This window comes from Pipistrellus kuhlii, unplaced genomic scaffold (assembly GCF_014108245.1).
Source record: "Pipistrellus kuhlii isolate mPipKuh1 unplaced genomic scaffold, mPipKuh1.p scaffold_m20_p_84, whole genome shotgun sequence".
In the NCBI taxonomy this organism is placed as follows: Eukaryota; Metazoa; Chordata; class Mammalia; order Chiroptera; family Vespertilionidae; genus Pipistrellus; species Pipistrellus kuhlii.
The window spans coordinates 904,631-932,612 of record NW_023425589.1 but is presented as its reverse complement, the minus strand read 5'-3'; the positions used below and the strand labels follow the sequence as shown (position 1 = coordinate 932,612).

Below are 27,982 nucleotides of genomic sequence, written 5' to 3'. Positions count from 1 at the left end.
GCCTCCTGCACACCCCCTACTGGGGATCCAGCCTGAGACCCAGGCATGTGTCCTTGACCGGAATCAAACCCGGGACCTTTCAGTCCGCAGGCCAAAGCTCTACCAATGGAGCCAGAACTGTTGTATCACTATCAGTTCAGTCAGTCTGGTCATGGCCTTGGCCATGCACCAAGTCCTGACAGTAAGTATTATGCTATTTCCTTTTTTATTTGTTAATCCTCACCCAAGGATGTTTTTAGAGAGGGAGGAGACAAAGAGAAACATAGATGTGAGAGACACATTGATTGGTTGCCTCCTGAACATGTGACCGGGATCATGGGTGGAACCTGTAACCCATGTATACACCCTGGACTGGGAATCGGGAATCGAACCATCGACCTTTTGGTGCATGCATGGTAACTCTAACCACTGAGCCAGGGCTCTCTTTTTGTACATTTTTATTTGATTTTTTTAAAAGAGAGAAACATCGATTTGTTGCTCCACTTACTTATGCATTCAGTGGTTGATTCTTGTGTGTATCCTGACCAGGGATTGAACAGAAACCTTGGGTATTGGATAACACTAACCAACTGAGCTACCCAGCCAGGGCTGTTATTTCTTCTTCTTCCTCCTCCTCTTCTTCTTCTTCTAAATAATATATTTTATTGACTTTTTTACGTAGAGGAAGGGAGAGGGATAGAGAGCCAGAAAAATCGATGAGAGAGAAACATGGATCAGCTGCCTCCTGCACACCCTCCACTGGGGATGTGCCTGCAACCAAGGCACATGCCCTTGACCGGAATCAAACCCAGGACCCTTCAGTCCGCAGGCCGATGCTCCAACCACTGAGCCAAACCAGTCAGGGTCAGGGCTGTTATTTCTATTACCATCATTTTTGTCTGTGACCTGAGACTGTCCTCTCTCCAACTTTTCTCAAAGACCAGACACACAGACTGGAGGAAATTCATTTTATTTGCTCCCCCACCCCCCAAGGATCACTCCCTGCCCGCCCTCACCTAGACACAGCCCAGCCCCAACCATTTCACAGAACACTGCGTTCTTCCCAGAGCTAAACGGACACCCAGCCACCAACTACGGCCACCCCAGCCCTGCCGGCCCCCCCATCCGCCCCCACAGCCACTGGCGCTGAGCCGGCTCCCTGCACAAATGTCTTTCCCTGGGTCACCTGGCTTGCTTTTCGTGCTTCATCACATGGGTGTCATTCTTAAAACCCTCCCTGACCTTGCCCCAGAGGGCTCTCCTGTCTTCATCGGCACAGCTTCCCGGTCTCCCCGCTGCGGGAGGATCCTGAGCTCCCCGGGGCCCCTCCCTCAGCTGTCACCTGGGAAGTGCTGACATTGACTAAGGCCAGATGGGCCATGGTTCTGGGGAGGGAAGAGGGGAGCAAAACCAGAAATGGACAAGGACACAAGGATAAAAGGAGAGAGAATGGGGGGTGGGGGATGGGAAGAGGCTAGAGGCAGAGGGATGAGAGAGGGACCCTCCTGCCTCAGCCCGCCCCCCCAAAGAGGTGAAGACCAGCGCCCCCTAGAGGCCAGAGCCTGCCCGTCTAGCTGCTGTGGGTCCTCTGGCTTCGCGCCTTGTACACCTCGATGAGCAGGTCCTTGACGTACTGGATCTCCCGCTCCACGGACTCGGCCCTCTCCCTCAGCTCGCGGTTCCGTGCCTCTAGCCCCTGGCACTGGCCCTCCAGCGCCTCCCCCTCTGCCCGCTTCCTCTGGCGGTACCTCAGGGCCGCCGACTTGTTCTGGTCTCTCTTCTTTTGCTTGCGGTCGCCTCGAGTGGTGGTGGCAGGACTGGGGTAGGGGGCCGGGCGAGAGGGGGGAGGAGGCAGAGGAGGAGGGGGCTCCTGTGCTGGGGGAAGGGGTGCCAAGCCCGCATCCCCCTGCCCGGACTCGTTGCGGCAGTACATGACCAGCAGGTCGAGGGTATCCAGGGCAGGGGGCTGGGGGAGGTCGAAGGTGGGCAGGGGGAGCGGAAGGGGGGTTGCTGGCGGTGGTGGCGGCGGCGGCAGCTGTGGTGGTGGGGAGGACGGTGGAAGAAGTGGACCATCGAGGAAGAAGTCTTCCATCTGCTCCAGCTCCTTCTTGAGGAGGGAGGCCATGGCTTCCAGGTCAGGTGGGGGCGGGGAAGGTGGGGGGAGGGCACCGGAGGGGAAGGGGGGCTCCAAAGGGAGGAGGGCTGTGAAGTCAACCCGCTCAGTCATCCAGTCCGAGAAGCCATCACCTGGAGGAGTGGAGAAGGACAAGTTCCCTCAGTTCCGGGTCTTCCACCCAATGGGGTGCTCACTCATCTCTGCTCCATCCATCTCACCCACGGAGTAAATCCTCCAGCGAGCCCATCCGTCTACCAGCTGGTCAAGGAATCATCAAACCAGTCCACAAACCAACGGGTAAATCAAAATAACTAACTAACTAACGGACCAACCCATCGACTAAGTGAATCAGTCACTCAACTATCCCGATCAACCAATTAATGAGCCAGTCAACCAACCAATGATCCAAACAACAAGAGTCAGCCAGCCATTTTATAACCATCCCAACATCCTCTTTACGGATTACCCTCTATCTGTGGTTTCTCTGATGTACTCTGCAGTTCGTCTTAAAAAGCAAACCAGATCCCTGTTTCATCTTCCATCCATTCATTGCGGACGACCCACCAGGTTCCAGGCATGTGGGGCACCACGAATGAATGAAGTAATTCCTGCCTCAGGACCTTTGCATATGCTGTTCTCTCCACCTGAAAAGCTCTTCGCTTGGGTCTTATCATGGCTCATTCCTTCCCAGCCTTGAGGCCTCAGCCAAAATGTCACCTAATTGGCAAGGGTTTCCTGGAGACCCACTCTGAACGAGGTCCCCGGTGGCATTTTTTTTTAGCTCACTACTAAGCGTTTCCCACGTACCCCACAACCTTCTCATTTTATTCCTCTGGTCTATCTCCCCACTAGAGTGTGAGCTCTAAGAAGGCAGGGACCATGTCAGCCTTATTCCCAGTTACATCCCCAGCACTTAAAACAGTGTCCAACATATTACAGGCACTCAGTAATGACTTATCCAACTAATAAATAAATGAACTCTTCCTCCTCCTACCCTGTCTCCTCCTCTCCCTCCTCCCCCCCCCCCCCCCCGTCCTAGCTCACCCCACCTCCACTCCCCACCTGTCCTTACCTGTCAGGGGCTCTCCCCCCCCTGGAAGCCCGCCCTCCAGGGCTCCCCCAAGGACCTCATAGGGGCCCAGGGGGGCAGGGGCCAGGGGGAGTTTCCCATAGTCTACGAGCCAGCCCAGCCCGCTAGCTGGGAGCAGGGCCCTGTCCAGCTCCAGCCCCAGGGTCGCCAGGAGTGACATGGCTGCAGCACGGGCGCTGGGCACGGGTGGCGGTGAAGGAGGCTGCTCCAGCAGCTGGGAGGCGGCTCTGCAGGCTGCTCAGCTGGGCGAAGACAGACACCACGGCGAAAGTGGAGGACCTACACGTGAGACACAAGTAGGTGGGGGTCATAGGTCAGCTTCACTCACAGGGAAACCAAGCCACACCCCATGGCCCCGGGGTCCTCCCTCCCGCTTCCAACTGGGATTGGGGCTACACAGCGCCCTCTCAGCATCCTAAATCTGCCCCTTCCCCAAATCCCTGAGCCCTACTGTAGTATCATAAACCAGTGGGCGAGATTTAATGAGCCAATTAATCAAGAGACGTTTATTTCTCAGAGGTGACTCTTCCAAATCTCTGAGCAACACATACAGTAAGTCTCCCGTCTTTATATTTTCGAGCCTCTTTGTTTGCAAGGATTACAAAGGGCTCCCTATGAGTTAATTGTTACAGGCAGGTGTAACCTTGAATACATAATGAGTTAGCACAGCGGCGTAAGAATATGGGAATTATTATCAGTATTAGTCCATATTAGTTTGTTACATCGGATGGCTAGTTTGCAAGGTCAGACAGTTACGTTTATCTTTTTCTATTATTTGAACTAAAAACAAAGTCATTTCATAGAATAAGAGACAGTCTTAAAGTGACAGAGTTGACAATGGCAGAGTTTAGAGGACTAGGGACTATCTAACAATAGTAGAGAATTTCAAACAGCAGTTTTATTTTTTAAAATATATTTTATTGATTTTTTACAGAAAGGAAGGGAGAGGGATAGTTAGAAACATTGGCTCAAACAGCAGTTGTATACAAGACGGAGGTTACTATGCTTCATTACCACTCCCAAGGGAATTCTCTTTGTGCCCGTCTTCAAAATCCCAAGACCCAGTCCTTCCAATACAGAAATCTAACGGTCTCCCAGGGGAATTTCCTTTAGCCACTCCCACGCACACCATAATATTCCACCTTAAAAGAACTCAATGGGGGGAGGGGGACAGGTGAAGGCATATGCTGGGGGGTAGGAGAGGCTGGGGGGAGGTCAAGGATGGAAAAAAGGAGACATATGTACTATTTGTAATGCTTAAGAATTTTTTTTTAAAAACCAAAAAACCTCAATCCCAGGGGAATTTTCTTCCAGTCACATTCCTCCTTCTCAAACATTTCTTTTAGGCCCCACTCTCTCCCTAGGTTCCCAGGGGAATTCCCCGTTTCCCTCCCCTTACCCCCTCAATATTATCCATTCGCATCCCATCCTTCCCTTTTAGAACTTTGCAGCGACCTCCATTGTCCCTCCAAGTCCCGCCCCTCTGTTTATCTTAGCCCCGCCCCTCCCAGATGGTTCCCCAGAGGCCCCGCCTCTTCCTCCAATCGGAACCCCAACCCTCTTCCCAACGTTCGCTTAGCCCCGCCCCTCACAATGGCTCCCGTAAGCCCCTCCCTTCGCGATGGCCGTGACCCTAGCCCCACCCCATTCGTAACGGGTTGTCTCCAAGCCCCGCTTTCTACCCAAGTTAAACCAGCTCCCGCCCCAGCAGATGCCTGAATAAAAAAGAGGGCAGCCGTGCTGTAACGACTAAGCAATGTGGAGCAGGGAAGGCGGAGGGGACCGGCGAACGGCCTCCACACACACACCCCCCCGCCATGCGTCCACACTAGGCTTTCTCGCAGAAGGCCAAAGCGCATGCGCCGCCCCTGAAACGGTCCCAAGGCTCTAACGCTTCCGCCCCCCTGGGGGCTAGTGCGCGTGCGCAGCTGCTTACTGCCGGCCCTCCGCGCAGAAATACGGGTTCTGGTGCGCTAGTGCGCATGAGCAACGGCGCGCGGACAAACAAGTAAAACTCTCCCTGGCGGCCAGTACGCCGGCGCAGCCGCACGTGGGCCGTCTTTAAACGCCAACATTCTCTGTAAGAACCCCCGCCCCGCTTCCCCACCATTGGGCCGAGTGCGCATGCTCGGCAGCGCGCCGACGCGCGAGTTCCCTCTTCTGCGCCTGCGCGACCGTGATCCCTCACGCTCGCCTCCCCCCCTCCCTTCTCCGGCCTAGTCGTGAAGGCCGCGAGCTTCGAAAGGGCGGGAAAGGCAGTTGGAGCAGGAGGGACGAGCGGTTACTCACTCCATGGCTGCGGAGAAGAGAGGCGGCAGCGGCCTCGGCTGAAGAGAGAAGGCGGGAGCGGAGAGCGCAGGCGCGGTAAGCGTGGAGGCGGGCCGGGGGCACGGAGGGGTCGCGGCTACAGAGCCATGGCGGGGCTACGCGGGCGGAGACGGTGTCGCGGCAGCGCGGGGAGAGATCGTGAGCTGACGTGACCTGAGGATGGGGAATGAGGCGGCCCCGGGGACTTGGGACAGATATACCGGGGGCGGCGCAGCACGCGGCACGCCGGATCCTTCCGCGCCCCGCCCCGGCGGGGCCCCAACCGGCGGCGGCGGGCGGGCCTGGCCCCCTCCTCTCGGGGCTCCGGCCCCATCCTCCTTTGGACCCCACGAGTTCGGCCCTCTCCTTTCTCCGGCCTAGGATCCAACTCAACTCCCTTTTCCTTCCGACCCCGAGGGTTCTGGCCCTCCTTTCCCCGTGGCCCTGAGGTCCGGCCCCTTCCCTCTGCGAGTCCGGTCTTCTGCTCTCTCGGACCCAGCGGCCTGGTTTCCTCCTCCCTGAGACCAGCACTGGCTCATTTGTGGTTTACTTCCCTTTGCTTCACGGGTTTGCGGCCCGCCACATGCTGGTGTCTTCATGCCCCGACTTACGTCTCACCCCGAGGACCCTTTTGGGGGGTTGGCCCCGCGGGAGGCACAGCCCTGCCGTGGGTCGGCCTTGGGAAGATAACTGAAATCCTCGGGCCTCCAATAGGTGGGGAACTGCCTGTAAAATGAGAATAAGCAACTGTCCCCGAGGCGGTGGTTTGTGAGAGTCAAGTTGATGCTGCGGGAGTCCCACGCACAGAGCCTCGCTCATACATGTCTGTTCACGTTTTTTGTTATCAATGGGAACCCGGGCCCCACTCTCACCCCACCCCCACCACTGTAAGAACCCCAGACACTTGTTAATCCTTACCCGAGGATATTCTTTCCCATTGATTTTGAGAGAGAGAGAGAGAGAAACATCAATGTGAGATAGACACATGGACTGATTGCCTCCCACCCCAGTCCCAACCTGGGCTGGGAATCAAGCCTGGGACCCTTCGGTGCTGGACCAACATTCTACCCACTGAGCCACACAGGCCAGGCAGGGCAAGAGCCTCAGGCACTTGACTAACCAACGCCTGCTAATAGACCTTCCTTTTTTTTTTTTTTTTAATATATATTTTGAGGTTTTACAGAGGGATAGAACGTAGAAACATCGATGAGAGAGAAACATAGACCAGCTGCCTCTTGCACACCCCACACTGGGGATGTGCCCGCAACCAAGGTACATGCCCTTGACCGGAATCGAACCCGGGACCTTTCAGTCCTCAGGCCCATGCCCTATCCACTGAGCCACACCGGTTTCAGCTAATAGGCCCTTCTTGTGTATTAGCCAGTTTAAGGTGGCAGTTTTCAGCCATCCCACCGTCACCCGTTCCAAATGTTGGGTGTTCAGCCCCTTCCTGACCCAGGGATGAGGGAATCGGGCAGTATCGCCCCCACTCCCCCCTTTTCACCACCCACTGCCCACCTTCCTCAGCCCTGTCCCCGTCACTGCTCTCCGGCCAGCTGGTTCGTTCTTCTGCCCGCGCGCCCCACTTCTGAACTGTCCCCCACTGGCTTAGTCTCACAGCCCTGCCCCAAACGGGGAGATCTGTACCTCCATTTGTAACGGGAGCGTCCTCGCTGCTCCTTCCCCGTGCGCTGGGCCCTCCGCCATCCCAAGTGGATGTTGGTCTTTCCTCTGCGGCAGAAACTTCTCTTTCCCGCCCTGCACCTGTCCACGTCAGGACATCACACCTGGAGGTCAGCCTTCATCACTTTTACGGCAGAACGGGACTGAATCAAAAATCCAGAGAGGTGAGGTGGGGCGACCCTAATCCTGAGAGTTATGTGGGGAATAAAGATATGCAGGCTCACCGAAACCGGTTTGGCTCAGTGGATAGAGCATCAGCTTGGGGACTGAGGGGTCCCGGGTTCGATTCCGGTCAAGGGCATGTATCTTGGTTGCAGGCACATCCCCAGTAGGGTGTGTGCAGGAGGCAGCTGATCGATGACTCTCTCTCATTGATGTTTCTAACTCTCTATCTCCCTTCCTCTCTGTACAAAATCAATAAAATATATTAAAAAAAAAAAAAAAAAGACATGCAGGCTCCCCAGCCCCCCTTCGCTGAACATTCAGGAAGTCCTTGAGCCCTGACCACTTTCCCATAGGGCACTCCCTGCCCCTCTGCCAGTGTTTGAGCACTTGCTCGATGTTTCCTTGAGTCGGTAGAGGCTGCACTGGTGTCTAGACATCACTGAGTGGCAGTTAAGATCACAGATCTGGGACAGGTTGTTTGAGTTCGAACTTTGGTTGCACCCCACTTACTAGCTCTGTGACACTGGCGATTCCCCTTACTTCCCCAGGTCTTGGATTCCTCCTGGTTTAAGGCGGGAGCCTGGGGTGGGGGCATTAATAGTATCTTAGACTAGTGCCTGACACACAGGGGCTGGTATTATTATTATTATTATTATTGGGGTGGGTATGTTTTCTATTCATTGCTAAGCAATTAGGGCCTTAAAATTATGACTGGTGCCCTGGCCGGTGTGGCTCGTTGGAAAGAGTGTCAGCCTAGACACTGAAGGGTCTTGGGTTCAATTCTCAGGTAATGTCACATACCTGTGATGCAGGTTCGATCCCTGGATCCCCATTGGGCTGCATGCAGGAAGCAACCAACCAATGTGTCTCTCACAGCGGATCTTCTCTCTCTCTCTCTCTCTCTCTCTCTCTCTCTCTCACACACACACACACACACACAACCTGTGCGCTTCTGAGAGCTTCTAGTTTATGTGCTGGAACTAGGTAGAGGTTTTGTTGTGTTTTTACTTTTTATTTGGAAGTGACTTTAGGTTTATAAAAAAGTCACAAAAGCCGAGACCAGTTTGGCTCAATGGATAGAGCGTCGGCTTAGGGACTGAAGGGACCCGGGTTCGATTCCGGTCAAGGGCATGTACCTTGGTTGCAGGCATATCCCCAGTAGAGGGTGTGCAAGAGGCAGCTGATCGATGACTCTCATCGATGTTTCTGGCTTTCTATCTCTCTCCTTTCCTCTCTGTACAAAATCAATAAAATATATTTTAAAAAAAAGAAAAAAAGAAAAGTCACAAAAATAATAGTACAACCCTAGCCGGCTTGGCTCAGTGGGTAGAGCCCATGGATTGAAGGGTCCCAGGTTCAATCTCCAGCCCTGGTTAAAGACTGGATGTGGCCAAAACCGATTTGGCTCAGTGGATAGAGCGTCAGCCTGCGGACTGAAAGGTCCCAGGTTTGATTCCGGTCAAGGGCATGTACCTTGGTTGCAGGCACATCCCCAGTGGAGGGTGTGCAGGAGGCAGCTGGTCGATGTTTCTCTCTCATCGACGTTTCTAACTCTATCCCTCTCAATTCCTCTCTGTGTAAAATCAATAAAAATATATATAAAAAAAAAAAAAGAAGAAGACTGATATGTCTCTCTCACATTCACGTTTCTCTCTGTGTGTGTCTCTCCTGCTCCCTTCCACTTTCTCTAAAAATCAATGGCAAAATAGCCTCTGATAAGGATTAGCAAAAATTAAAAATTTAAATTTAAAAGATAGTACAGAGTTTTCACATACCCCTCACCTAATGTCCCCCATTGTTGCCATTGATAGACTTCTATCAGCTAAACTTCAACTTTATGCTGACTTCACTGGTTGTTCCCTAATACCCTTTTGTTGTCCCAGGATCCCTTCCAAGATGCCCTATGACATTTAGTCATCGCAGGTCCTTAGCCATCTCTGGTCTGCGGCAGTTTCTCTATTTGTCTTTCATGACCAGTGCCAATTGGGTATTCTGTGGAAAGTCCTCCAGTTTGGTTTTGTCTCAGAAATTGGGATTATGGATTTTTGAGAAGATGGTCAGATAGAATTTTTAAAAAATATATTTTTTATTGATTTTAGAGAGGAAGGGAGAGGGAGAGAGAAATAGAAACATCAATTATGAGAGAGAATCATTGATCAGCTGCCTCCTGCACACACACCCCCACTGGGGATCCAGCCTACAGCCCGGCTTGTGCCCTTGACCTGAATTGGACCTGGGACCCTTCAGTCCACAGGCCGATGCTCTATCCACTGAGCCACACCGGCCAGGGCTAGGGTGTTTTTTAATAACTGGACATGAACTTACTCTGGGAATCATATTGCTGGCTGTGTGCTGACGGAGAAAACATTGGGGCAGGGACCCTGGTGCCTTTTCTCTCTGTAGCTGTTGGATCCCAACCAGTTTAACCCTGGTGCCGACTGCCCCACCCAAGACTTGACAGTCATGCTGAGTGGGTGCTCACAGTTAGCTGCCTAGCCCTTGTAAGCATGCTCTGATTTATGTGCAGAGGTCATTGGTGGCTGCTGTGAACCCAGGTCTTGGCACCCTGAGCCTGCTTTTGTGCCCATTCGTGACCAGACCTGGGGCCTCTCCAGGATTCAGAAGCCTCAGTCTCCCCAGCTTCGAAGAGTCCTCCAGGGTTCAGGCGCCCCAGCCCTTTTTCCTCAAACTGGGGCTGGGAGCACGGGTGGGGCTGTGGGGGATTCTTTTTCCGTTCGGAAGGACCAGATGTGTGGAGTGAGGTGACAGTTGCAGGCAGGTTGCATCATCCTGGCTCTTTGGAGGGATTCTCTGGGGGCCTCAGGCCACCTGGCAACCAGCTCCTGATTAGCGGAGCCCTGGATCTGGGAGAGACCGCACAGCAGGGGAGGGTAGTGGAGGGGAGGGAGAGCAGCCACCTGTGCAGAACCCAGAGGATCTGAGGCGCAAGGGCGAGAGGAGCCTCAGATCATAGCGGCTAGCCCACTGTCTGGCCGAGGGCAAGCTGAGGCCCAGGCGGTGAGAGGCGATTATACAGTCACACTGCTGGTTAGAGCCCAGGCCTCCCAACACTTCACAGCTCCCAGGGCTCTGCACTCTGTCTGCCCCTCTCAGATCTGACCCCAGGACAGGGCAGGGCCTGCTGGGAGGCCGCCAAGCCTGGCCCTTCGCCTCTAGTTTGCTGCTGCTCAGTTGCCAGATTCTAATGACTCTGACTTGCCTCTCCCCATCTCCCCTGCCCTGGAGGAGGCCCTCCTCTCCCGTACTAGTGCAGCAGCCCTCACTGGTTTCCCAGTTCGGGAGACGGCCTGGCATGATGGAAAGGGCACCCAGTTTGCAATCAGAGGGACTCGGTTCCAATCCTGAGCCTCTGCTACCTTCTACAAAGTGGGTCAGAACGAGGGCTCTGGAGCCAGCCTGATGGGTTCACATCTCAGTGCCAACCTCCATGACCCTCAGCAAGTGATCTTCTCCCTGTGACACGGTCTCATCCATAACGTGGGGTAAGAGGACCCACCTCTTAGGGTGGCTGTAAGGAAATAGATAAACGTGTGTGAGGTTGCTAGAACGGGACCTGCCTAGTTAGGAACATTAGTTACTTCTCCCTAAGGCTGGGGTGCCAGGAGGATTGGGTGAAATGATGTAGGTAAAACCAGCAGCACTTAATTCAAGGATCTCTGCATGTTTGCTTCTCCTCCTGTCCCCATCACACTTCGTTCTGCTTTCATAGCTGCCTCACAGACACTGTGTACGTGACTGTTTCCCTGAGCACTTAGAAGCCCTGTGCTCAGTACGCATCGGTTCACTTTGGGAGGGTTTTTTTTTTTACTGATTTTAATATATTGATATATATTTTATTGATTTTTTACAGAGAGGAAGGGAGAAGGATAGAGAGTGAGAAACATCGACAGCTGCCTCCTGCACACCCCCTACTGGTGTACAACCAATGTACATGCCCTTGACCGGAATCGAACCTAGGATCTTTCAGTCCGCAGACCGACACTCTATCCACTGAGCCAAACCGGTTTCGGCATTTTTACTGATTTTTGAGAGAAACGTCGATATGAGAGAACATCCATCAGTGGCCTCCCACGTGCACCCCAACCGGGAATCGAACTGACAAACGTTTTGGTGTATGCATGGCACTCCAACCAGCAGAACCACCCAGCCGGGGCGGCTTCAGTTCACTTTTAAGTGAGATGCTCATGCACAGAGCTGGGCAATCAATACTGTTGTCCCTGAAAAGGCACTAGGGCAGTAACTAGGCCACGGGGGCAGAGTTGGCGGCGGGCGTCCTGGCAAACAAGGGCAGGAAGGCCAAGGCCAGGTCACCAGGGGAAAGGGCAGCTCGGGGCACAGCTCTGCCACGTGGCCTGTGGGCTCAGAGTCCTCCGAGCCCCTTCCCGGCCCTCCTGCTGCTTCCCTTCCCTTCCCTTCCTGGGCGGAGTAGCCCAGTTAGGCCCTGCACCGCGCCTGTCCCCGTCCGTGATCTTCTGTGTTAGTTTCTGTGCTCATTGTTCTAGCAAATTGCCACAAACTGCTGTGGCTTAAAACAACACACACTTAGTTCCCTGAGTGCCAGGGAACCAAAGTATAAAATGGGCCGGCGGGGCTGTGTTCCTTCTAGAGGCTCCAAGGGAGAACCCGTTCCTGGCCTTTCCCAGCTGCGAGGGGCCACCTGCATTCCCTGGCTCGTCGCCGCTTCTTCACCCCCCCCTCCAGCCTCTGCTTCCATTCTCCTAGTTTGGCACTGATCTTGCCCCTTCTTGTAGAGGCCCTGTGATTACCTAGGGCAGTGGTCGGCAAACCCCAGCTCTCAAGCCACATGCGACCGACACACCCACTTCTAACGCCACTGCCCAGGCCGAAAACCGACTCTGCACATGGGCCACAAAGTTTCAGCCGCATTGTACATGTGTGCTCACACGTGATATTTTGTGGAAGAGCCGCACTCAAGGGGCCAAAGAGCTGCATGTGTCTCGCGAGCCGCGGTTTGCCAACCACTGACCTGGGGCCACGCAGGTCATCCAGGATGTCTCCATCACGAGATCCTTGTCTTGGTCCCAGCAGCAGAGTGCCTTTTGCCACGGGAGGTCACTTACTCACAGGATCTGGGGGTTCTGGTGTGAACAGCTTTGGGGGCCTTTATCCAGCCTACCACACCTTCCCTCTTGGAGCCTCAGTTTCCTCATCTGGAAGATACAGACTAGGGCCAGGACTGGGCTGCGCCCTCCCTCACATGCCCACAGGGGCTTTAGGGAAAGTACAGCTGAAGGTAATGACAGCATAGTGTCCTGGAGCGAGCGCTATCATCCCTTGCCACTCTTTGGCCTCCAGCAGGATACCGAGCCCCCTTGTTGCTGTTTCCTCATCAGTGAAGGGGGACAGCAGGGATGATATGTGAAAAGGCCCAGAATGGCGCTGGCTCAGTAAGCGGGCCGTCTGCACAGACCCGCAGGCCCAGTGTCGGCAGCCAGCGAAGCCCTGGACCACCCACACGGAGCACGTGCTGCTCGGGGCCGCTCATTGTGCTGGGCAGCAATGCCAGCCTCCTGCTGAGGCACTTCTGATTTCACAGGAGCTGGAAACCCAGACTTTTCTGCAAGATCCAAGTTTTAAAAGGTTGGCAAGTAATTCAGAGAAACGCCAACAAGCCACAGCGTGGATAGGCTCAGGCTGTGGGCCCTCCCTGACCCTTGTGTTCAGTGGTTTCCCCGCGCCCCAGGCCTGTAATTCTCTCTGCTCCCAGCAGAGAGCAGAGGAACCGAGTCCTCCCTCCATCCTGGGTCTCAACCCTCCGCTGGACTGACCAACATTGGAAAGGCGCAGGTCTGACCAGACAGCCCAGACCCACAGTCCGGAGGGCATGTTTGGGGGAGCAGGGAAGGAGCTCTCTGGAGAAATGTCCTGGGGTCAGGTGCCTGCTAAAGGGGGGTGTCTCTGTACCCCGCCTGTGCCTGTAGCCAGGAAGGCTGCCCACCTGGGATCTGTGAGGCGGCTGGGTTAGGGCGTGTTAGGGTTTATGGGGGCTGGGCTGGGTTAGGTGGCTGGGAGGATGGGGAAGCAGGGCTTTGCTCTGGATCGGCGCTATCAGGAAGCAGGAAGAGGCCACCCCTGAGTGTTGTGATCTTCTCCAGAGGGTACAGAAGCACTGTGGTTAGTTCACAAGCAGCCATCAGCGTTGGGCCATTTCTGTGCTTTGAACAATGTTCATGCTTTTGTCTGTGTTGAGACGCGATTCCTGAGTGGTCTGGTTTTGTCTCGGTCCCTCACGATCAGCTGTGCTTGGCCATGGACGGACAGTTCTCATGGGGTCCCTTGTGCACAGAGGAAAGTGGCAGAGCCTGAACCCAGCCAGCACCCACTGCACGGCCAGTCACCGTGGGAGCTGAGGGGCATGAGGGAGGTTGAGACGGAAGCAGGAACCCGCAGCAGGTAAACCTCGCAGGCAGGCACCCAGGGTCCCCCAAGTGCCCCCTCCACAGGCATGGAGCTCAGAGAGGGCAGTGGTCAGCAGAGATCTGCCCACGCCCACCCAGAGCGGGAACGGTTCCTGAGAGGTAGACAGGAAAGACAGCTAGTGTCATCCCTGTCGCTCCAAGCCAGAAGCTTGAGAAGGCAGACAGCCCTGACCTGCATCCAGAATGAGCCCTAAACTACCTGGAAGGTGGTGGAGGTGGTCCGGGTGTCGTCAGAGAATGGGAAAGGGGTACCAGACATGGCACATGGTGTGTGAGAAAGAGTCACATTGGAGAGGCTCATGGGTCCCAGCTCAGCTCTGTCAGTCCTAACTACCTGTGCACCTTGGGCAAGTTACCTAAGTTCTCTCTCTGAACGTCACTTTGCTTAAAGCACTGCCAACAGGGCCCAGCACAGAAAGTGCTGGAACCTTAGCGTGTGGTTGATACCCAGGGCCAGGTAGAGGCTGTGTTTGCTTCTGTTCTCAGAATCAAAGCCACCCTGTCCCCACCTCTGGGGGCTTCACCTGGTTCCCAGAGAACCTGTCTCCATGGTAACTGTCTGCCACCACCCGGCCAGGACTTCTCCCTCCCTCCCCCACTGACGTCACTGCCTCTCCCCTGGGCCGTTGGTGTTGATTATAGGAGAGCGGCTGGGAGGGGAGCGCATATGTGTGTGGTTCTGTCTGAGCAGGTGTGCTGTGCCTTAGCCTCTCTCCGGGGCTTTTTTTTTTTTTTTAGAGAGAAACATCGATGTGTTGCTCTTTTTGTATATGCCCTGACCAGGGATTGAACCAAAAACTCCACCAGGCCCAAGATCTTGTCTGATTCATCCTGATTTTGACATGTATGTTGATGTTGGACAAGTTACTTAACTCTAAAAGGGAGAGACTAATGGTTCCTCATGGTGGGAGGAGTGAGAGTTAAACCAATTAGCACATGAAAAGCACTTAAAATAGTACCTGGTAGAAGCCCAGCCAGCGTGGCTCAGTGGTTTAGTGTTGACCTTTGAACCAGGAATTCACTGTTCGATTCCCAGTCAAGTCACATGCCCGGGTTGTGGGCTCAATCTCCAGTAGGGGGCGTGCAGGAATCAGCAGATCAATGATTCTTTCTCATTGATGTTTCTGTCTGCCTCTCCCTTTCCCTTTCTGAAATCAATTATTTGTTTACACATATATATATATATATATATATATATATATATATATATATATATCCTAATGTAAAACAACCCTGGACCCACTTATTCCATTGATAAGCATTTACCTGTGAGGGTCAGCCGCTAGTACAGACACTGGGATACAGCATTGGAAACTCAAAAATCCTGCCTCTGGTGGAGCTGACTTCTGATGCAGAAACAGACAATACACAAGACATTGAATTTCAGAGTGGTGGTTCTAGAATAGGGGTGTCGAACTCAATCAGAGAAGGGGCCAAAATCTAAAATCCAGCCTAAATCGCGGGCCGAATGGTTTACTGAACAGTCATAAACTGTCATTGTGATGGAAACGCAGCGGAGTGCAGTGATGACAGCGCGGTGCGGGCCACATTACAAGGCCTGGCGGGACGGATTTGGCCCGCGGGCCTTGTGTTTGACACATGTGTTCTAGAATCTTCCTTCAAATCTACTCTTGCGGTTTTTAACTTTTCTGCGCATGTCTCACCTGATTTGTTATCCCTGTGGGGAAATTGCTGTTTGTCCCACCACCTGAGCTCCTTTGGGTGCAATTCCAGGCCTCAGGAGCAGAAAGGAGAGTGTAATTGCTAATTAGATGTGAAATGACTTCTTGGGGTGGAGATCATATTTTCAAGGGAGAGAAACGGCGAAGGTGAAATCCAAGAGCATTTAGGTAGCAGTAGGGTCTGGGCCTGGCCAGGCTGGCTCCCCCCGGAGAGGGTGCTTCCCCCTCTGTGCGAGCAGGAGCGGGCACCTGCTTAAACCGATTCCCAGGATCTAGTGAGTGAGAAAAGGAACAGTGCATCTGGCATGCAGCCTTTTGTGTACAAAAGCGGGAGAGTGTACACTAGGCGTTTGCTTAAAGGCATTGAAAATCTCTGGGAAAGAGGCACAAGAAACATAACTGCTTGTCTCCAGGGAAGAGAGCTGGTGACGGTGGACAGGGGGAGGATGGCCACAGTGGGGTTCCCTGTTGTACCTTTTGAATGTAGAACCATATGACAAACTGCCTCTTCACAAAAAGAATATAATTCTCATTTTAAAATAGCCAAACTGGTTTGGCTCAGTGGATAGAGCGTAGGCCTGCGGACTGAAAGGTCCCAGGTTCGATTCCGGTCAAGGGCATGTACACTGATTGCCGGCACACCCCTAACTACCTGTGCACCTTTGGGCAAGTTACCTAAGTTCTCTGAATGTCACTTTGCTTAAAGCACTGCCATCAGGGCCCAGCACAGAAAGCCCTGGAACCTTAGCGTGTGGTTGATACCCAGGGCCAGGTAGAGGCAGTAGGGGGTGTGCAAGAGGCAGCTGATCGATGATTCTCTCTCATCGATGTTTCTAACTCTCTATCCCTCTCTCTTCCTCTCTCTAAAAAATAAATAAATAAATAGCCACCGCTGAGTCATTGGGTGGACTGTGAAATGGAACAGGTGGGGTGAAGCCTCCTTGCAGTTAGCTTGCAGGAACATTTAGGCATTTAAACAGTAAACATCCAAACGTGCAGCAAACCTGGAGGGATCCCGCCATGGGATCTGGCCTGGAGAAGACAGGTAGTATGACAGGCAGTGGGGCTTTCCACGGCCCCTCCCCCTGAGGAGCAGACAGACAGTCACATGCACCTCCTGTTTGTCTCCCCACGGTCCCTAATACCTCACACAAGTCAGCTCGGCCTGGGAGGTTGGTGGGTGCTGGTCCCAGGGAGGAGCAGGCCGGAGGCAGTTAGGACTGGAGTCCCAGGTGGGCTTCTCCATCGCACCCTTCACATGGAGCCATTGCTCTGAGGGTTCCGTGCTGCTGATGTGGCTTAGAAAACTGCTCTGCCTCTCTGGCTCTGTGCAGCTGCTGCCAGAGTTGGCCATGCCCACCAGGCAGGATGGATGTGTAAGAACTGGACACAAGAGTCCTGGCCACCATTTCCCAGCAGCCTGGGTGAGTCTTTTAAAACATAAATCAGCCCTAGCCTGTTTGGCTCAGTGGATAGTGTCAGCCTGTAGACTGGAGGGTCCCAGGTTCTATTCTGGTCAAGGGCGCATTCCCGGGTCAGTCTCTATCCCCAGTAGGGGGTGTACCGGAGGCAGCCAACCAATGATTGGCATCATTGATGTTTCTATCTCCCTCTCCCTCTCTGAAATCAATAAAAATATATTTTTTAAAAAACATAAATCAGCACAGTCCTGTCCCGGCCTTTGTGTTGCCGTCTTGTGGCCTAGAATGGACACTGCCTTGGCTCAGATCTGGTTAGCAAGCCATTCATTGCTTATCGCGTTAAATAGCTAATGCCACGGGGAAGTTCACACAGCAGGGCCTGTCCTTCCGGCACCAGCGTTGTCGGCAGCTCCACCGGCTGGCCGAGGGCAGAATGCCAGGAGCTGAGCTCCAGTCACTTCCCAGAACTGCGTTAAGTTAACATTTCCTGGGCTCAGGATCCACAGACACGCGATAATAACATAAGCGCCTGACAGGGATCAGGCATTTCCTCTTCACAAAGACCATATGACCCACGAGCTCTGCCCCCCCCCCCCCTTTTTTTTTTTAGGAGACTGAGGCAGGGATGAGCCTAGAATCCGAGCTCCCGGGGCTAAGAGTAGAGAAGCAGGGACTCAGGCTGACTGACAGAAAAGAACAGGCAAAGGCCCTGCCCTCGGAGCGCACAGAAGCCCCCAGGGCTGCCGCAGCCCCAGGCCGGCCCATCAGGGGGCTGGCCGACCCGGAGTCACAGTCCTGAGCCCCACCGAGGGCCCTCGGAATCAGGCCAGCGGGCAGCGGCTCCTGGGCCAGAGGATGAGCCTCATGGGGGACGGTCATTCAGGCGTCTGCGAGGAGCCAGTGGAGGGCAGCGGTGGGCTCAGGAAGGGAAACCGCATCCTGGCTTTGTCTTCAGGAGATGGACTGCCAGGCAGACTGCCTGTGTGACCAGGCCGCAGCCCCTCCCTCCCTCAGCCCGCTGCTCCAGCCTCCATCGTACAGAGGCTGGCCTGTGTGTGTCCTCCTCCGCCGCCGTCTGCCCAGACCCTCTCATTCCATCCAAGACTTCATTCTGCCCTGGCCGGTTGCTTAGTGGTTAGTGTCAGCCTGTGATTCGCAGTCAAGGGCCCGTACCTCGGTTGCCCCATTGGGGTACCTATGGGAAGCAGTCAGTCGATTTGTCTCTCTCACATCGTGTAGGTGTTTCTCAGTCTCCCCCCCCCACTCTCCTTCCTTTCACTCTCTCTAGAGAGTAATGGGAAAAATATTCTCGGGTGAGGATTAAAACAATAACAAAAAAACTAAGTCTGCCATCTCCTCCTCCCCTGCCCCCGGCAGAACTTGAGGTCTTGACCTTGGAGAAGTCATGTTGTCTCTGAGCCTGTTCCCTGCTCAGGGTGCTGCTACCCAGTGCTCCTAGCCTGGTGCCCGGCATACGGGCTTGTGCCCCGGCCGGGAGCAAACCAGGGACCCTCTGGTGCACGGGACCACCCTCACCAGCCGAGCCACAGAGGCCAGGGCCCCGTACCCTTTAGTCTTTAATTCCTCTTGGTCCAAGGCTGGTGCCCTCCCATTTTTGTTCCCAAACCCGTTCCAGATACCGAAGGAGAGGGATTGGGATAGGGCGGGAGGGAAAGTCCCAGGACTCCGTGAGAATGACACGTGCCCCTCAGCCACCCCGGCTGAGGACTTTGTCCGGCTCCCCTCCCTCTCTGCCTGGTTACTCCCCTCACCCAGTGCCAGTGCCCCCGTTCCCTTTCGTGCTCTGCTTTCTCTTGTTCCTCGTGCACAGACCGCACGCGCGATGGTGACTTATTTGAACAAGTGTTTTTCTGTCTGCTGGGCTGTAAGCTCCATGACAACAGGGTCCCCTCTGTCTCCTTCACAGCCTTATTTCCAGGGCCTTGCGCCACACCGAGCCTGTACATAGCCAGTGCTCCAAAATAGTTGTTGAATGAATGCATGTTCTACCATAAAGATTTTACTCTCTATGATCTCACCTTGGGGGATCGGCCTTTTTCTCTCTGTGCTATGACTGTACAGAGTGGGGCTGAGTAGATACTACAGTTAGGAGTTTAGCGACAAAAGAACTAAAGACAGAGAAGGTGAGTGGGCCTGGGCGAAGCTGGAGGTGACAGCAGAGCGCCCTGGGGCTCAGCCAGGGTGCATTGTGGGATCCCAGGTGGCTCTTTCTGACTTGCCCTGGGCTGGGAAGGCAAGTAGGTCTGGTTTGGAAAAACGTGGGCAGCAGGGGCCAGGCTCTGCCAATGTCCGCAGTGACCTCAAGGAAGTCCCTTCTCGTGGCTTCGGTTCACCCCGGGTGAACTACAGTGGCCAGGGCGGCGCTGCCCGGCCTGGGCCCGTGCTCAGCGCATGCCCGCTCCTCTCGGGAAGGCCACTTCTCCAGTTTCTCTTCCTCCTGCTTTCCCCGAGCGCCGTCAGCTTCTCTCAGGAAAGCTTGCCGCTGTGGTCAGTGGGAAGCCTGTGTCAGCTCCCAACAGTGAGTGTCAGCTGCCCTGCTGGGAAATTCCCAGAATCCTAGTTGTGGTTGGCTTTGTTAACTGGGACACACCCTGCAGACCATCATCATTTATTTGATTTTGATGCAAACTTCTACATTTGCTCTTCCCCTCGTGTCACAGCACATTGTCAGGGTCCCCAAGACCACCCTCAGATTCGGTGATTCACCAGAAGGACTCGGAACTGAGCAAAGCTGTTAGGCTCATAGTTACAGTGAATGGATAGAGATAGAAATTGGCCAAGGGGCCTGACTGGTTTGGCTCAGTGGATAGAGCATCAGCCTGCGGACTGGAAAGTCCCAGGTTCGATTCCGGTCAAGGGCATGTACCTTGGTTGCCGGCACATCCCCAGTAGGAGGTGTGCAGGAGGCAGCTGATCGATGTTTCTAGCGCTCTATCCCTCTCCCTTCCTCTCTGTAAAAAAATCAATGATATATATATATGTACACACACACACATATGTAGATATAAAAACTTGAACTGGTACATGGAGGTTATGGCAAAAATAAAGTGGATGTAAAGCCACAGATTTTAATAAGCTTCTCTTTAAAAAAAAAAAAAAAAAAAAAAATGGCCGAGGGAAAAGGCACCACAGGGCAGAATCCAGGAGACCAGGCACCAGCTTCCGTCATCTCTTCCAGTGACGACACACAGACAGCGCTTAACGCTCCAGCAACGATGTGTGACCACACACATACACACACACACACACACACAATAAGCCTTGCTGTCCAGGCTATTTATTAAAAGTCTGTCACATTTTTCACTCAGTGTCCAACCCCTCCAGAGGTCAAACTGACCCGTGTGGTCCAATGCCCATCTTAAAGACACCCTGTATCTGGCAGGACACACTACAGTATGTCAAACTCGCAGCCGCGGGCTGCATACCTCGTTTAAATAAATGAGGCTTATAGCCCAAATGAGAAATGCCGCCCACTGACCGAGAATTTGACATGCTTGCTCTAGAGCAGTGGTTGGCAAACTGCGGCTCGCGAGCCACATGTGGCTCTTTGACCCCTGCAGTGTGGCTCGGTGTTAGAACCACTTTCTTCAAAATTGACTCGCCTGGGCTGAAACCGACTTCTGCACATGGGCCGCAAAGTTTCAATCGCACTGTACGTGCGCACCCACACGTGGTGTTTTGTGGAAGAGCCACACACAAGAGGCCAAAGAGCCGCATGTGGCTCCCAAGACAGTTTGCCGACCATGGCTCTAAGGGTTCCCTCCCAGGAGCCCATCAAGGGCCAGTCCTTTGTTTGGAATGTGCAAGGTTTGGACAGTCAGGCCTGCTGAGTAACCCTTTACTGCACACACGCCCTCCCGCCACACCAACCACTTAGCCCAGAAGCACACCTGTTTCAGCCCACTCTCACCAGCCCTTCCTCCCTCTTCTGGTTGATCCCTCATCCTTCAGCACTCAGCTTAGGTGTGTGCTTCCTGCATCCTGGGCCAGGGAGCCTTGTCCCTGCTCCCACGAGTGCCCCAGCCCTATGTGCCCCTGCCTGGAGTCCTGGGAATGAAGCTGATGTTTGCCAGGTCTTTGGCTGCCCTGAAGAGGGGCCAAAGCTGAGTAACCCCTCTGGGCCTCACTGTCCGAGTCTGAACAGTGAACCTGCCCAGAGGGCCTGTTTTCAGGAGAAAGTGAGCAATAAGGCATCTTAAACACATCGATAGGCTGGATCAGTGAGCGTGGTTAGTAGACCCCTGGCAGCTGGGATGTTGGAAACAAATGACATTTGATAAGTGGCAAACCATGAACCAGACACGCCCCTACAGATGTTTCTTGAGTTTTTTAATGGTATAAAAATCCTTTGTATAAATGCTCTTCCGGGAGAATTTTAGCTGCAGTTTATTAATAGCTGAAGTTCTCCGGAACTGAGACGTGTGGGTGGCTGCTAACAAATGGCCGAGGTGCCCTGCAGTGACAGGTGTGCTTGCTCATGCGGAAGGTGGTGCCCGAGTGCGTGGGCCTCAGGCGTTTGCCGTGGCCTCTGGAGAGTGAAGAGGCCCTTCTCTGAAGCCCCCAGAAGAGCTTTGTAAAAACGGCAAGGCCAGATCCTGCCCCCAGAATGACATCCACCATTAATCTGGCAGCATTGGGGTTTTTTAAAGAATATATTTTAAAATTTATTTATTTTTATTTTACAGAGAGGAAGGAAGAGAGATAGAGAGTTAAAAACATCAACGAGAGAGAAACATCCATCAACTGCCTCCTGCACATCCCCCATTGGGGATGTGCCCACAACCAAGGCACATGCCCTTGACCGGAATCAAACCCGGTACCCTTCAGTCTGCAGGCTGATGCTCTATCCACAAACCAGTTTCAGCTGCTTTTTTTTTTTTTTTTAATTGAATTGAGAGAGAGAGAAAAGGGGGTATTGATGGGTTGTTCCACTTGCTTATGCATTCGTTGTTGCTTCTGTATGTGCCCCAATTGGAGAAGAACCCACAACCGTGGTGTGGCGGGAGGATGCTAACCAACTGAGCACCCAGCCAGAGCCCGGGTACCTTTTGAATGCTCCCGGGAGGTGCTAATGGGCAGCCTGTCGAGATCTGCTTAGCCTGAGCAGACCCACCATAGCATGGGCGGCTGTGGCGTCCTCTCTCCAGAAGCACAAGGCTGTGGAGGAGAGACCTGGCGGAAAATAGTGTTCTGGAGGAAGGCAGAGGGCGAGGTGGCAGTTGGAGGGGCAGCTCCAGTGGGGTGAGGATTGACAAATTACTTTAATCTGAGCCTCTCTTCCCCCATCTGTGCCCTGTGGCCATCATCTCAGCCTCCTGGCAGGCTGATCGGGAAGTTAGCTGAGGTCCGGCTGAGGATGTCGGTAGCACAGGGCTGGGCACACAGCTGTTGGGCTGGGAAATCCCGTCTCTGCGTTGGAACTGGTGCTCTCGTCATGCAGCCAGAGGGCCCACTGAGCAGCGGCAGCTGGACCATGAATTCATATTAAACTTGAGGTCAGCCACAGCCCACGTCTTCATGAGAATTTCTTCACGCTGGGCGTTCACAGCCCCTGCTGCCGAGTTACCCCTTACTGACGGTCCTTCCTCACGGCTCCAGAGGCTCCCCGGGGTGGGCATGTGGGCAGGTGCCTGTGCCTGGCAGCAGTGGCAGTGAGCGTCCTAACTAGTGCCCAGCCATCTGCCACCCTCAGTGCCCTAGCTGCTACCCCACTTTCCTGCTGCGGGAACTGAGCCTCAGAGAGCTTTACTGTCCCTTGTTTGAGGTTGGAAGCTGAGGAGTCACAAGATCACACCACGCTTTTGTCAGACACTTTCTACTTCCCAACTGCATTAGTTTCTTTCTTTCTCTCTTTCTTTCTTTCTTTCTTTCTTTCTTTCTTTCTTTCTTTCTTTTTTTCTCTTTCTATTTATTTTTTATTTCATAGAGGAAGGAAGAGGGAGAGAGAGAAACATCCGTGATGAGAGAGAATCATTGATCAGCTGAAGGACTCCGCCTTCCAGCCCTCTGATGGATCGCGTGGGTTTCATGCCCACCCCTTAGCTAGCAGGAAGGTGGGGCTGCTCCCGCATGCTCTGTCCTCCTAAACGGCAGGGATGAGCACGGATGGAGCCCTACCGTAGAGCTCAGCTTTCCAGGCCTGTTTCTTGAGGCCCAGAAGGCCGCACAAGGAGGCACGCTCTACCCACTTCCTGCCGGCAGCAGGGAACCCTGGGAGCAGGGCCTAAAGGTGTTGGTGTGCTTCTGGTCCCGCTCGTGAGAAGCTCCCGCAACCCGGCTGCCTCCTCGGGCCCTGAGGTCAGGTCAGGTGCCTGCTCTTGGACTCCTCCCCCTGGCCGTGGGGCCGAGCACCTCTCCCCCAGCGCCGGCCCTCCGCCCGCCTTCCCCGGCTGCCTTCCCGGCTGCCTTTCCCGGCTGCCTTTCCCGGCTGCCTTCCCGGCTGCCTTTCCCGGCTGCCTTTCCCGGCTGCCTTCCCCGGCTGCCTTTCCCGGCTGCCTTCCCCGGCTGCCTTCCCCGGCTGCCTTCCCGGCTGCCTTGGGGTCCGGTTAGGAAGAGGAGCGGGGCCTCTCCGAGCCGCGCCCACGCCAGTGAGGTCGCCTTTCCTAAGCCGCCATCTGATCATGTCGCTTCCTCTGCTTTAAAGATCTTCCCAGGGGTGCGGACGACACAGACGATCTGCTCTGGGAGCTGGAGTAGCTGCCGCCGCCGGAGTCTGGAGCCATGAGCGGGTTTAATTTTGGAGGCACTGGGGCCCCCACAGGCGGGTTCACGTTTGGCACCGCAAAGACGGCAACCACCACCCCGGCCACTGGGTTTTCTTTCTCTACGTCTAGCACTGGCGGGTTTACTTTCGGGGCTCCCTCCCAGCCCGCTGCGAGCACCCCTTCTACCAGCCTGTTCTCTCTCACTACCCAAACGCCAGCAACGCAGACCTCAGGATTCAGTTTTGGAACCACAACGCCTGCCACCGGAGGCGCTGGGTTTCCCTTGGGGATCAGCACCCCAAAGCTGAGCTTGGGCAATGCAGCTGCCACCCCAGCCGCCGCGCAGCCCGCTGGCTTCAGCCTCGGCAGCAGCGCCCTCACCAGCGCCATCTCCAGCGCCGTCACCTCCAGCCAGGCCACAGCACCCACCGGCTTTGTGTTCGGCTCCGCCGCCACCTCTTCCGCTCCGTCCACCACACCCGGGGGCTTCTCCTTCACAGGTGGAAGCACGTCCCAGACTGGGGGGACCTCCAATTTCAGCATCGGCTCCATGGGGAGTTCGGCCCAGCCCACGACACTTGCTGGGTTGGCCTTCACTCCAGCCACACCAGCAGCCACCGGAGCAGGAACCACACAGCCAGCTGCTCCCGCACCTGCTGCTGCCACCACCAGTGCTGGACCCACACTTTTCGCTTCGCTGGCTACTGCTCCCGCCTCGTCTGCTGCCACCGGACTGTCCCTTGGTGCCCCGGCAACCACAGCTGGGACTTCTGGGTCTGGAATGCTGGGCTTCAGCCTAAAGGTTCCTGGAGCAACTTCTACCGCATCCACAGCGACGTCCACCGCCACCACCACCACCAGCACCAGCAGCTTCTCCCTGAATCTCAAACCCCTGGCACCAGCCGGGATCCCCAGCAGTGCGCCCACTGCCATAACGGCTCCGTCTGGCCCCGGCACAGCCACCGGGGTGTCCACCAGCCCTGTGATGACCTATGCCCAGCTGGAGAGCCTGATCAACAAGTGGAGCCTGGAGCTGGAGGACCAGGAGCGGCACTTCCTGCAGCAGGCCACGCAGGTCAACGCCTGGGACCGCACGCTGATCGAGAACGGGGAGAAGATCACCGCCCTCCACCGCGAGGTGGAGAAGGTGAAGCTGGACCAGAAGAGGCTGGACCAAGAGCTCGACTTCATCCTGTCCCAGCAGAAGGAGCTGGAGGACCTGCTGAGCCCCCTGGAGGAGTCCGTCAAGGAGCAGAGCGGGTCCGTCTACCCGCAGCACGCCGACGAGGAGCGCGAGAAGACCTACAAGCTGGCCGAGAACATCGACGCCCAGCTGAAGCGCATGGCTCAGGACCTCAAGGACATCATCGAGCACCTGAACACGTCCGGGGGCCCCGCTGACACCAGCGACCCGCTGCAGCAGATCTGCAAGATCCTCAACGCGCACATGGACTCCCTGCAGTGGATCGACCAGAACTCGGCCCTGCTGCAGAGGAAGGTGGAGGAGGTGACCAAGGTGTGCGAGGGGCGGCGCAAGGAGCAGGAGCGCAGCTTCCGGATCACGTTCGACTGAGCCCCCGCCGGCTGCAGGGCCGCAGGCTCCCAGCGTGTTCACTGGGCGGGGGCGCGGTTCCTGTCCAGCTTTTGTTTGCAATGAAATGCTTGTTTGATTGTTTCCTTCAAACAGTTGTGCTGTCAAGAGAACTGTTTGTGGTTTGAGTTTTTGCATTTGTAAGTAGAAGTATCCTGAGTGGTCTAGTCTTAGCAGCAGCCTAGTAGGTATGCTTTCTCTGAATGGCTTTTGTTTACCCAGACCCTTTTTTTTTTTTTTTTTTAATATATTTTCATTGATTTTAGTGAGAGGAAGGGAGAGAAAGAGAGAAAGGAAGGAAAAAACGCCACACATTGATGTGAGAAGCATCGATCCATTCCCTCCTGCACGTACCCCAACTGGGATCAAACCCGCAACCCCGGGTATGTGCCCTGACTAGGGATCAAACCTGAAACCTTTCAGTGCACATGACAACGCTCAACCAACTGAGCCACACCAGCCAGTGCCCAGACCCTTTTCACCTCGTGCAGCCTTCCACCTCATCCTGCTCATCCAGCGAGTGCTGGAGAAGTGCCCGCTCCCGAGAGCGCTGCCCCCCAGCCCGGGTTCCCGGGCAGCCTCCGCCCGCTGCGTAGCCATGGTGCCTGTGGAGAGTCTTCGTTCTCGGACAGCAGCCTGGTGGAAGCGGTGCACGTGTGGAAGTTAGCACCTGTGCACAGTGACTTGTGACTAGAACAGGCCACGAGATAATGGATTTCACAGGAGGAGACAGGGCAGATAGAGGAGGGACCTGAACAAGAGGTTGACAGAAGGGTCCAGCTTGGGCCAGGGGGGCTCTGTGTTGCCTGCCAGACACCCCTCCTCGGCTTTCTGTTCTCTTAATGTTGGGCCACCCACAGCCGTGCCAGGGGCCTCCCGCAGGCCCGCACCACAGTGAGCGTGCACAGAAGACTGTTCACTCTGTGCCGCCCTGTTAGATTGTGAGCCCCCGTGGGCAGGGAGTGTTTCTTGTTCCCCTCTGTGTCCCCAGCACAATCCCGTCATGTTTATCAAATGAGCGAACAATAGAGATGAAACCGGCATAAAACGTTAGTCCATAAAACGCCTGCTGAAACGGCAGAGGCAGCCACAGACCTGATTCTGAACTCCCGGTGCCAAAGCAACCCTGCCTGTCAGTGAGGTCCGGTCCAGAGGCAGAAGCCAGCCAGCGGCAGCCCAGTGTCTTTCCTGTCTTTCCACTCGCTGTACTCTGAAACACCCAGGACTGTGTGTGCTTTCCTAAATAAAATAAAGTTTATTGTGGAACAAAAATGAGCTGTGCCGTTCATTGGATAACTTAAAGGGGAAGGCTGGGTAAAAGGAGCAGGTTCCAGAAGGCTGGAACTCCGAAACAAGCCAAGCTGCTACACACACACCCACGGCGGTTCCTCTGACGCTGGTGGCGGAAGAGGACAGGAACACGGAACCTGCTCAGTGTGGCGTTCTGGGTTAGAGCTTAGAATACACATACATGTCATCTGTCCCCATCCCGCAGGGTCACAGGTGTCCGCAGCTGTTGACCAAGAGGCCAGGTTGGGTGATGTTCAGATACCGGCCTGACGTCGCCCCTGCCCCCGCGCCAGCTTCCCTCAGCCACGCCTCACTGGGCCATGCCTAGCCAAGGAGTGCCACGGCTTATTCGGGAGTCAGGGTCCACTTCCCAAGCCTTGATCCTGAGTCATTCCTCTGACCACCTGGAGCCCCTGAGGACTAGTGTCCCGTCCGAGCAGAAGCCACAGAAGAGGGAGAGCCCAGCAGCCCCAGTTGCTTTTCCAAAAGCCCCACCCCCTACAGCACAGGCCCTTTGTGCCGTCTGTGAGCCGTGACTATGATCCACACCTGACTCCACCCAAAGGGAGGAGAGAGGGAGAGGCTTTGGGTCCCTGGACAGGAAGGCGGGAATGTAAGGGGTCCTTTGTATTTACCTACACTTATTACCGGATCCTGATATGGCCTTTGGGGTAACAAAAATGAAACTATGTTTCTCAGTCTCCAAGGAGGTCACTGACCAGAGTCACACAATTGATAGAACAATTTTTGTTTCTGAGCTTGCATTTCCAGAGTTTATAATATACCTATTATTTCCTATATTAAACATCAGCAAAGTTTAACTGCTTGCTTATAGTTATATTTTTTTAGTTTTTGTTTTCTTGTTAATCCCATCCTGTCTAATAAAAGAGTATGCTAATTGACCATCATTCCCTCATAAAGCTGGCAGTGCCCACAGCCGATAAGGAGGGAACATGCTAATTGACTGCCATGCCCTCAGAGATGGCGGGGCCAAGCTTCCTCAGCACTCCAGTCACCCAGGGCCAGCCCAAGGCACAGGCAAGCCTTGGATGGCGGCTGTCCAGCAGCCCAGGGCCACCTGAGGCTCAGGTAACCAGGCCCAGCCAAGGTTTGGGCTGCCTGCAGTGGCAGCAGCAGGGGTGTGATGGGGGTATTGCCTTCCCCTGATCTCCAGATCTCCTGGACTGAGGGGGCAGGTCAGGCTGAGGGACCCCCCTCCCCCAGTGCATGAATTTCCATGCACCCGGCCTCTAGTCTGAAGATATTTTTCCATTGTTTTGTGTTGGGTTTTTTTTATGGAGAGTGGAAGAAAAAGAGACGAACATCAATGTGAGAGAAACACATTGATTGGTTGTCTCCTACATGAGCCCTGAGCAGGGACAGAGCCAGGAAGGAGCCTGCAACCAAAGTATGTGCCCTTGATCAGAATCAAACCTCAAACTCTAATCTCAGGCCAACAATCTATCCACTGA

At 54.6% G+C, this 27,982-nt stretch overlaps 3 protein-coding genes and 1 pseudogene across 8 annotated transcripts in view; 2 read left to right on the top strand and 2 right to left on the bottom strand.

Annotated features, from left to right (window-relative positions):
- Positions 1 to 933: 933 nt before the first annotated feature.
- Positions 934 to 5,613, bottom strand: ATF5 (activating transcription factor 5). The gene is made up of 3 exons (XM_036425769.2): positions 5,475 to 5,613; positions 3,168 to 3,464; positions 934 to 2,226 (listed from the first exon to the last, which is right to left on the bottom strand). The coding sequence occupies exons 2-3, from the start codon at positions 3,343 to 3,345 to the stop codon at positions 1,550 to 1,552; spliced, it is 855 nt and encodes a 284-aa protein (XP_036281662.1). The 5' UTR covers positions 3,346 to 3,464; positions 5,475 to 5,613; the 3' UTR covers positions 934 to 1,549.
- LOC118712151 lies at positions 4,857 to 5,826 on the bottom strand (annotated as a pseudogene).
- The window catches only part of IL4I1 (interleukin 4 induced 1), a 53,161-nt gene continuing 30,596 nt past the window's right edge, over positions 5,418 to 27,982 (top strand). For 2 of the 4 annotated variants that reach the window (XM_045577144.1, XM_045577142.1), the window contains exon 1: positions 5,418 to 5,549. The gene's annotated coding sequence lies outside the window, so the exon portion shown is untranslated. The remainder of the gene's footprint in view (positions 5,550 to 27,982) is intronic. The other 2 variants (XM_045577141.1, XM_045577145.1) reach the window with 2 other exon arrangements.
- Positions 5,429 to 26,488, top strand: NUP62 (nucleoporin 62). 3 transcript variants are annotated; one of them, XM_036425734.2, is made up of 2 exons: positions 5,429 to 5,551; positions 23,582 to 26,488. In XM_036425734.2, the coding sequence occupies exon 2, from the start codon at positions 23,646 to 23,648 to the stop codon at positions 25,200 to 25,202; it is 1,557 nt and encodes a 518-aa protein (XP_036281627.1). In that variant the 5' UTR covers positions 5,429 to 5,551; positions 23,582 to 23,645; the 3' UTR covers positions 25,203 to 26,488. The 3 variants fall into 3 exon arrangements, with proteins under 3 accessions (XP_036281627.1, XP_045433107.1, XP_045433108.1); XM_045577151.1 differs by having other exon boundaries at positions 5,430 to 5,549; positions 23,569 to 26,488; XM_045577152.1 differs by lacking the exon at positions 5,429 to 5,551 and adding an exon at positions 7,225 to 7,339 and having other exon boundaries at positions 23,569 to 26,488.